The 10,120-nt window shown below is 33.2% G+C and overlaps 1 protein-coding gene across 1 annotated transcript; it reads left to right on the top strand.

Annotated features, from left to right (window-relative positions):
- The first annotated feature begins 4,059 nt into the window (after positions 1–4,059).
- LOC107840817 (bZIP transcription factor 53) lies at positions 4,060–5,844 on the top strand. The gene is made up of 2 exons (XM_016684750.2): positions 4,060–4,188; positions 4,757–5,844. Exon 2 carries the CDS (start codon positions 5,104–5,106, stop codon positions 5,536–5,538), a length of 435 nt encoding a protein of 144 aa, XP_016540236.2. The 5' UTR covers positions 4,060–4,188; positions 4,757–5,103; the 3' UTR covers positions 5,539–5,844.
- The last annotated feature ends 4,276 nt before the right edge of the window (positions 5,845–10,120 follow it).

Raw genomic sequence — 10,120 nt, 5'->3', positions numbered from 1 at the left:
TTGTGTTGAACTGAATGAAAATGGCTCAAAGGGTTAGTTTGGGGCTACTCGTAGCCTCAAGCACCGTGTGACGCTCCGGGACCCATTTTCCGAGGCATTACACATAACCCCCAAAATTTAATTTATAAGCTTATGACACCTTATGGTATTCCTCCATTTTGCCTATATAAATTCATATTTTTTATTTTAACTTTATTATTATTATATAAGTACAAATATTAATATGAAATGAACTAAAAATGAAAAGAAAAAACAAAAAAGGAAATTTACAATTAAATTCAAATCTTCCACGTCTCTTTTTATTTTTGTTTCTTTATGCCATTCGTTTCTATTTTTATTTAGTTTCCTTCTTCCTCACCCATTAATTAAGCTTATTTTTTGTTTACGATCATTATTCTGTTATAATTATATTATAAGAATGTTCTCATTTCATAAAAAAGTAAGATGTGAGCTTTGAATTTTTGTAAATAAATATAACACAAAAAAATATGAAAAAGGCAAAATAAACACAAAAATCTAAGGAAAAAGGTAAATGACAATCCTGCTCTATGATAGTGCCACGAAAGCAAGCTTAAGTTTCTCCTTTATTTTATACAAGCAAAGATTTTTTTTTACTTCTCATTAAGACATACTTTCTCTGTCTTATTTTACTTGGACATATTCCATTTTACGTGATTAAGAAATCATAAATTGAGCAATAAATTTTATTATTTTACCCTTTACAATATCAGATATTCATTGAACATAGAAATAAATATTAAAATTGTATTTGTTCACATTTAATGATACAATTAATTATAGGGATAAAATAAAAAATAATTAAATTTATCCTGATTTAGTAAGATGACTAACTAAAATGAAACGGAGAGAATAATCAACAAAATATATGCTATAACATTTAAAAATTAATTTATATTAAAATAATTATAATTGAATTAGTACATTAATTATATTAATTAGTTGTAATAAAAATTATTTTAAATGGTAAATTGAATAAAGTTTTAAAAACTTTTTGAAAAAAAGAGAGGAAAAATTAAGGACTTGATAAATACTAATGTGATTAAAGAGAGGTGCATGTCTTATAGACCTCCAAAACTATTTACCTTTTTTGTGTTTTTTTTTTTTTTTTTGGCTATTTTTTCATATTATTTGAATATTTTTTTTTATTTAATGTTTTTTAATAAAAGTAATTATTTATAACTCACACTTGTTCAATTATACTCTTAATAATATCAATAAATTCAACCTTTCAATCTTCATAACCCCCAAAATTTAATTTATAAGTTTATGACACCTTTTGGTATTCCTCCATTTTGCCTATATAAATTCATATATATATTTTTTTAACTTTATTATTATTATATAAATACAAATATTAATATGAAATAAACTAAAAATGAAAAAAAATTACAATTAAATTAAATCTTCCGCATCTCTTTTAATTTATTTTTTCTTTATGCCATTCTTTTTCATTTTTATTTAGTTTTCCTTCTTTCTCACACGTTAATTAAACATATTTCCTTTTTACGACCATTATTTTTTTTTTTTCTAAATTTCCTCTCAAATCAAAAGTCAATTCTTAATCTCTACGTATTTAGAATGGATATATATAAAACAAAATAAATGAACCATTATTCACAAATTACAATTTAATTTTGAAAACATTCTTCATATATTTCTTGTACTTTTCATTTTTTATCCTCCCAATTGTATGTAACAATTCACCAAAAATGAATTTTTTTCTAAAATATTGTCACTTTTTTTTTTATATATTAATTTAACGTATTTTAGTCAAAAAAAAGATAGAGACATTTGATGAAGAAAAATTAATTCATTCATACATAAGTTTGAAGTGAAAAATATATTCAATTATATCAAAATCATATAACAACAGTAGAAACTCTTTGTTGGTGGGCGTTTTATCTCTAATGTTGAACTTTTCAATGTGAATTCGAATTTAATTGAGTTGCAATACAGTTATCGAATACCGATTGAGAAACTAAAAATAACAATAATTAAAAAGATTGATGCAATATTATTGACATATATTTTAGATTATAAGTAAAAGTAATTCCTAAAAATTAGCAACAAATTGACACACAATTAATACAAATGTACTATATGGAGTAATATTTTACTTGACATAGGTCAGGGATCGGGAGGGGTGTGCAAACAGTGGAGCAGTAAGCAAACAAATTGAGCAAAGGTACCTATCAAATCATCTCAATTCTTCTTCTTCTACCCAATTCCCATCAACTATGTTAAACTTCACCAGTTAAATCGCAAAATTCATCCATCAAAAATGGAGAAAATCAACAGTTTACGTACCCGTTCACAAGCGGCACCCGACTGGACACTGCCAGTTCCTTTCAACACTACTCCATATTCTATTGTTGTTGGATTAACATGAGGTGCCATCATGGATTTCCAGTGGTGGACCCAGAATTTTATTCAAGTGGGTTCAGGTTACAATGAACCATAATGATAATCTAGAATAATAGTAATAATTTTTTATTTTCATAATATCTCCCAGAATTTTTTTTTGAGGTGGTATTTTTAATTCTAAAATAAAAAAAAAATTAAGCACAATAATAAATAAGCTATAAATATATAACCTAAAATAATTATTACTAATATTTTAAACAAATCTCAAATAATAAATTTGTAAGGAAAATTAAAGGATAACACTATCATTAATGTTGCAGTCTGGACCACCACTAGTGTCCTAAAAAAGTCTACAAAAATAAAGAGTATATACAGCCGTAACGGGAATCAATCTCAAGATCACTGGCACAAGGAAGCACACTTGAACCAACAAGTTGCGCCTTAACTTTAGATATAGTGGGTTCATTTTTATTACATATACAATTTTCAGAGAATTAATACACGTAAACGAAAAAAAAATCGACCAAGCAGGTTCAGTTGAACCCACTTGAACCAACGTAGGTCCATCCCTGTGGACCCCTATATATTAACCAAGAAAAACATATATAAGAGGTAATAGAATTTTAAGTTCATTGATTATATCATGAGCTTGAATAATGTGAGGGTCATTACCGGAGAGAGATGGATAAGGTAAGCGCTATTGTTGGATTGTTTTAGCGGAGAATAGTCATACTCGTCTATACCCTTGCTCCATCCATAATCATTCTTGAAATTGTGCTTCTTGCTGTAGAGATTGTATGTTGATGGAGCTTTATGATTCACACCCTTAACAACTTTTCTCTGTTTAATAGATTAAACAAAATTTTTCTCAATGACCATATTGATTCCTCCTCTCTGGGACTAGATGCTTTCCCAAAATTCGTACAAAGTTCAAATTTGGCTAATGAAAAATTGAGTTTGTCAGCTCATATTTTTTATACTTTTTAATTAATTTATTATTACAAGTTTTTCTTGTCTTTTCTATTCCAACATTAAAATGATCATTTATGTTCACCTTAAAATTATCTTTTCTAATTGCACAATAAAGAACAACATTAATAAATATATATTAAAATAATTTAGATTTTTTGTTACAATAAAAGGAATTAAAATAGATTAAAAAAAAAGGCCCAAAAAAGGAGAAAAAAAAATGGGAATGAAGATTATTGAGAGGTGCCACATCAGCACGCTCCAATATCTCCTTTATATATATATATATATATATATATATATATATATATATATATTTGAAAAATAATTAATTAATACTACGGCACAAGTGTCAAATAAGTTAAAATGTCAAATAAAAATAAAATTCATTTTAAAAACTAGCGACAAAGTAAAAATTGACCCAGTGAGTATTATATACTAAATTCATTCATATTCATTAAGTTGTTGCAACTCCTAACATAAAAAATAAACGTATCTAATTAAAAACAAATAAATTTGACTTAATGGTTGAAACTGATTAATTAAGATTAAAATTTTATTAAACGAAACTTTTAATTTTAAAACCAGCAAACATCGCCCACAGAATAGAGAAAGATCCATAGAAGATTCCTTCCTCTCTTTGGGATATACCGACAACACTATCTTTAATTTTTTGCTTAGCTGTCATCAATACTTTTTCAATTCATTACACCAATCGCACCAATCTTTTTCTTCATATATTTACCAAAAAGCCAACCTCATCTCCCTATATAAACCCCCTTCCCCCATCGCTTAAGACCTTCTTTCGTCCACTTTTGGTTCTACACCTGATAGGTATGTCTCAATTATTTTCCTCTTTATTTTTTTTTATCTATCTTTTCATCTGTTTCCTTTTTATTCTTTTATTTTTCCTGTGATTTTGCTTTTGTTTTTCTTTTTGTTTTTGAGTTTTTATTTTTCCTGCTGTTGTTCTTTTATTTTTATTTTTTTATTGCTCTTGCCGTGTATTTGTTTGTTAAAATGATGATGAACTGGGTTGGATTTTAGGGGTCGTTTGCTAGCTGAAATTGTCCCGGGATTATAGTCCTGAAATTATAATCTGTCCTTGAATTATAATTGTGGAATCCCACCTTCTATGTGCGATAAAATAATTCAAGGGATAAGATAAGATAGGATATCCATGATTAAGTCTGTCAATAAATAAATCTAATCCCAAATTTAATCGTGGAATATCCCACTTTCTTTTCCCTACCATAGACCCCATAAAGTTTTTGAAATTAGTCCTGAATCGTTTTAGACTCGAATAGATCTAGAAAGGATAAACAAGATTCATATAGGCGATCTTAATTTAATTGAGTTGATTGATTTATATATCCATTAATGTTCTGTTTCCATCTTGCAGATTGATTTGCGTTTAATTGCTGAAGACACTGTTTGGATTTGGATCTACAAAACGAACAAATTTGTTTAATTGTTTATTGACGAGGTTTCACAAATATTCTTTATGTTGGTCTCAAATACTTCATGATCCTCATGCGTCGTATTCGCATTATGCACTCTTTCTCCGTTGTATTCCTGTACTGGTTCTATGTGTTTTCATGAACTAGCCCCCATCAAACTTTGAACGCTCTTCCTGTTTGATTTAGAAATTAGAAGTACCAAATTTAGAAGCCAAATTTTATTGATTCCAACAAGAAAACAGTAGATACCCCTTCCCCTTCTTTTAATTATTATTGAACGACACAAGACATGGCTTCAGCTCAGCAACCAGCTAGTTCGGGCTCTGATGGCCAGAGATATGCTAATTATGATGAGAGAAAACGAAAGAGAATGGAGTCCAACCGTGAATCTGCAAGGCGGTCACGGATGAGGAAACAGCAGCATTTGGAGGAGTTGATGAGTGAATTGACGCAGCTGCAAAATCAGAACACTATTTGGAGCCAGAGGATTGATGCTGTTGGAAAAAACTATCACACAGTCGAAGCAGAGAACAATGTCTTGAGGGCTCAAATTGCTGAACTGACTGAACGCTTGGATTCCCTTAATTCGCTCACTCGTTTCTGGGCTGATGCTAATGGACTTGCTGTGGACATCCCTGAAATTCCAGACGCTTTGCTTGAGCCCTGGCAGCTCCCTTGCCCAATTCAACCCATCACTGCCTCTGCTGATATGTTGCAGTTTTGAGCATCCTCTTAGCACTATTGAACTACCATGATCTTAGCTCTGGCTTAACGGGGTGCTCCTTGTATTCTCTTTGATTCGATTACATGCAATAGTTGCAGCGGAAGGAGAACCTTGTCGCTGGTTGCTTGAGTTTTCCTTCACGCAGTCGCTACTTTTTGTTTATTTGCAATGTGAGTCTTAGTAGCTTTCCTTTGTATTAGCTTTGTGTTTAGCTTGGTCGATTAGCAGTTTCTCTAGTACTTTGTCATAATCTTTGCTCTCTAGTTTTATATATATATATAAATAAATCTCGAGTTGTGTGAACAAGATTGTTCTTTTTCGTTTCTGCAAGATTGTTTTTCTCATTCGACCACTTGTTAATAATTGTGTTTCTGCTTGTCACAATGTTAGTGGGAAGTGTTGATTGTTTGGATCTTTTGGATGTTGAATGCTACAGGGCGTTCAAAAATTATCCGAAACTACCGGAGTCCGCTGCAGATCAACTTTGTTAATCCCAGTCGACCATATGTACCGTATTAAAAAGAATTTTAAAGAAGTAGACAAACTCAACTCTTATACTGTTTCTTCAGAAATTTTTTTCTCAACCAATGCAACTGGCCAATTTTTGTCGACAAAAGCTGCGCATCCTTAGCTGAATGGTTAATGCTCCACTAGTGGAGAATCCGTGTATATTTTCATAATCTCCTTGATGCTATTTATATTTTACCATGTCGAAACAGCTCAGCAAATATCCGATGTCTCTGTGGGATGAATAGGCTATTCCATCACCCACTATAATTGTTTTGACTACCACAGGCACATACACTTGATATGTAATACTAGTTAGTTAGCCGACTGTATAAGTGGTTGAATGTTGTTAGATAATGATTAGTTAATTACAATGAGCTGCCAAATAGAATGTTCTAGAAGGAGGTGGTTATTAGATATTTTGTATCCCTTTCACAGCTCATATAAGGCACAACATCTCACAAATCTCAGATGGTAACACAAGTTTAAGAAGCAGTTATAATTTTGATCCTTCTCCTCTTCTTAGCTCCATCAATGGAGTCTTAGCAAGTATTTTCACATGGTATCAGAGCCACGAGCTCAACACTAAGTGTGTCTTTTGATCACATTTCCCTAAGTTTTATGCGCATTTTGGATCTCTATCTTTAGTTCTTTTTTCGCAATTTAGATCTATATTGCAGTTGCATTCTGTCAATCATGGTGCCTAAAATTGATCAAAGTGATCCCACTTTTCATTGGTGCATCTGATAGTTCCAGTGCTGTACTTGTTCCAATCAAGTTAACTGGTTCAGAAAATTATAGTCTATGGAGTCGATCGATGTGTATTGCTCTCTTAGGGAAGAGGAAGTTTGGATTTGTCACTGGAACCTGTAACAAGGAGTCGTATCGAGAAGAGCTTCATGAGCAGTGGGAAACATGTAATGCAATTGTGCTTTCCTGGATCATGAACACTGTAAGTGATAGTCTGTTATCTGTCATTGTTTATGCCACGAGTGCTTGTGCAGTTTGGGAGGATTTGAAGGAGAGGTATGACCAGGTGAATCGTGTGCGTATATACCAATTGCATCGTGAAATTAATATGCACTCTTAAGGTACAGATTCAGTCTCAACCTATTTTACCAAATTGAAGAGTTTATGGAGTGAGTATGATGTACTAGTGCCAAATCCTAGTTGTGATTGCCCTAGGTCCAGAGAGTACTCAGATCATATGTGTCAACTTAGACTTTTACAGTTTTTAAGTGGCTTAAATGAGTCCTATGATCAAGCTAGAAGACAGAAATTGCTCAAAGGAGTGACTCCTACTCTTAACCAAGCTTATGCTATGCTTATAGAGGATGAAATCCAACATTCAGCTTGTATGATGACTGTGAATGACAGATTAGAGACACTTGCTATGCAAGTGAATTGAAACTATGGTTTTGGACAAAGCAACACTAACTATAAAGGTAGAAAATGTGATTGCTGCCATGTCTTAGGTCATACAAAGGAAACTTGTTACAAGTTGGTAGGGTATCTAAATGACTGAAAGAACAAGAAGAAACAAAGCTACAATTCTAACTTCAGATCACAAAACACTGGTAGTAACAACTTCTCTACACGCAATGGTGGTAACAACTTTGTCAACACTGACAACAAGTCTTTTCAGGCTTCAACTATGGTAGCTGGTCAGGTTGATGCTGCTAGTTCTAGTCATGAAGTGACTCGTACTCCACTGGCCAAGCCTCACACATTCACTGAGGAGGATTACACTCAGATTATGACCATGTTGAGCAAAGACACAAAAGACATGAAACAAGTAAATATGACAGGTATTACTACTTATTTCTTATCCAAAGCATGTCCTGACAGTTGGATTGTAGACTCAGGTGCTACACATCATGTGTCTGCACATAGACACCTATTCAAAAGAGGTACCATATTAGATTCTAGACATTTGGACAAGTTACACCTTCCAACAGGTGATGAAGTGACATCTCACAAACTAGAGAAGCCCACATTTTTGCAGATAATGTGATCAAAGATGTTCTACTTATTCCAGACTTCAAACTCAATTTGCTGTCTATTGCTAAGATAACTAAGGAACTTTCGTGTTTTTTATCCTTTTATCTTGATTTTTGTATCTTTCATAACCTCTTCAATGGCAAGGTAAAGAGGATTAGTAAACAAGAGGGTGGACTGTATGTTCTTAAAGGTGGTTGGACAGGAGATACTAATCAGTCAAGATAAAAAACCAGCAGATTCATTGTAGAAGTCTCAACGTCCAGTTGCAGCTTATGGCACTAGAGACTTGGACATCCTGCTGCTCAGGTTCTTAAGTGTTTAGATATTCTGAAGAATCCTAGTGATGTAAATATGTTGAATAAATGTTTTATGTGTCCACTAGCTAAACAAACAAGATTGTCATTCCCTATAAGTACTCCTAGACACTCTACATATTTTGAACTTGTACACATGGATTTACGGGGTCCATATAGAACTTCTACTTTTGATAACAAATATTATTTCTTGACTATGGTAGATGACCATAGTAGATACACTTGGGTGCACCTGTTGCAGTTAAAGTCTGAAGCCATAGTGGCCATTAAGACATTCATTTCCATGATTAAAACTCAGTTTGGCATAATGATCAAAAACGTTAGATCTGATAATGGCATTGAATTTATCATTCTCAATGTAAGGCATTGTTCCAGTCCCTGGGTATACTACATCAGATCAGCTGTCCTCACACTCCTAAAAAGAATGGAGTTATGGAGAGAAAACACAAACACATATTAAACATAGCTAGAGCACTCAAGTTTCAGTCTCACTTGCCCATTAAGTATTGGGGACTATGTGTAAAGGCTGCAGTATATCTAATGAACAGGTTACCATCTTCTATTCTAAGTGGTAAGATCCCATTTCAGTTGATGTTTTCTCCAAGTTGTCACATCTCAAGGTATTTGGATGCTTATGTTATGTCACTATCCTCCCAAGAGGTCATAAGTTCATAGAAAGGGCCAAACCTGTAGTCTTCGTGGGATATTCAGTCTCAGAAGGGATATTTACTGCTGGATATCACCTTAAAGAAACTATTAGTCAGTAGAGATGTTGTGTTTCGTGAAGATACATTTTCTTTTGCTCCCTCACTAGCACAAAATACACAAGCTTCCTCATCTGAAGAAGATATCACTGAATTCTTGATCCCCACAGATGAAGAAATATTTCATGAAACAACTACTGAGAGTGTTACTGAAGAAGCTCCAATTGAAGATGATGGAATTTCTGATGCTGCAGTACCTGGTACAGCTTCCCCTGGCACCAACCATGAAGAAACATGTCAAGATGAATGTTCCCTACATCAACCCTCTTCCAGTAGACCAATAAGAACAAACAAACCACCAGTGTGGATGCATGATTATGTTAATACTTCCAGAAACTAGAGATGCAAACATCCATTAGCCAACAGCTTGTCTTACAAAAATTTGAGTCCTACTTATCAGTGCTATTTAACCAAATTCTCCATTTTGACTGAGCCTCAGCACTATAAACAAGCTATAAAAGATGAGAGGTGGGTGGAAGCTATGAATTCAGAGATTCAGGCCTTAGAAGCTAACAACACATGGATCATTGTTGATCTACCTAAAGGGAAGAATACTGTTGGTTCCAAGTGGATATACAAAATCAAATACCCTGCAAATGGTGAAGTGGAGAGGTTCAAAGCAAGATTAGTAGCCAAATGATATAGCCAACAGAAGGGGTTAGATTATCATGAAACTTTCTCACCAATGGCTAAGATGGTTACAGTCAGATGTGTGATTGCAGTAGCTACATCTAAATGTTGGAATCTTTATCAAATGGATGTGTATAATGTATTCCTCCAAGGGGATCTTGAGGAGGAGGTCTATATGGAAATGCCAGAGGGATTTAGAAGACAGGGGGAGCACAAGGTGTGTAAGTTGATCAAATCTTTGTATGGTATTAAGCAGGCCTCCAGGCAGTGGAATCTTAAGCTCACTCATGCCCTACTTGAGGCTGGTTTTACCTAAAGTGCACATGATTATTCCCTATTCACTCTGCATCAAGGTAATGATACTGT

The sequence above is a fragment of the Capsicum annuum genome, chromosome 1 (genome assembly GCF_002878395.1).
Source record: "Capsicum annuum cultivar UCD-10X-F1 chromosome 1, UCD10Xv1.1, whole genome shotgun sequence".
Taxonomy (NCBI): Eukaryota; Viridiplantae; Streptophyta; class Magnoliopsida; order Solanales; family Solanaceae; genus Capsicum; species Capsicum annuum.
This window is presented reverse-complemented; position numbering and strand designations above follow the sequence as displayed.

Bases quoted from the DNA above. Each gene is read 5' to 3' on its own strand.
- LOC107840817 (XM_016684750.2), top strand. From the start codon at position 5,104: ATGGCTTCAGCTCAGCAACCAGCTAGTTCGGGCTCTGATGGCCAGAGA.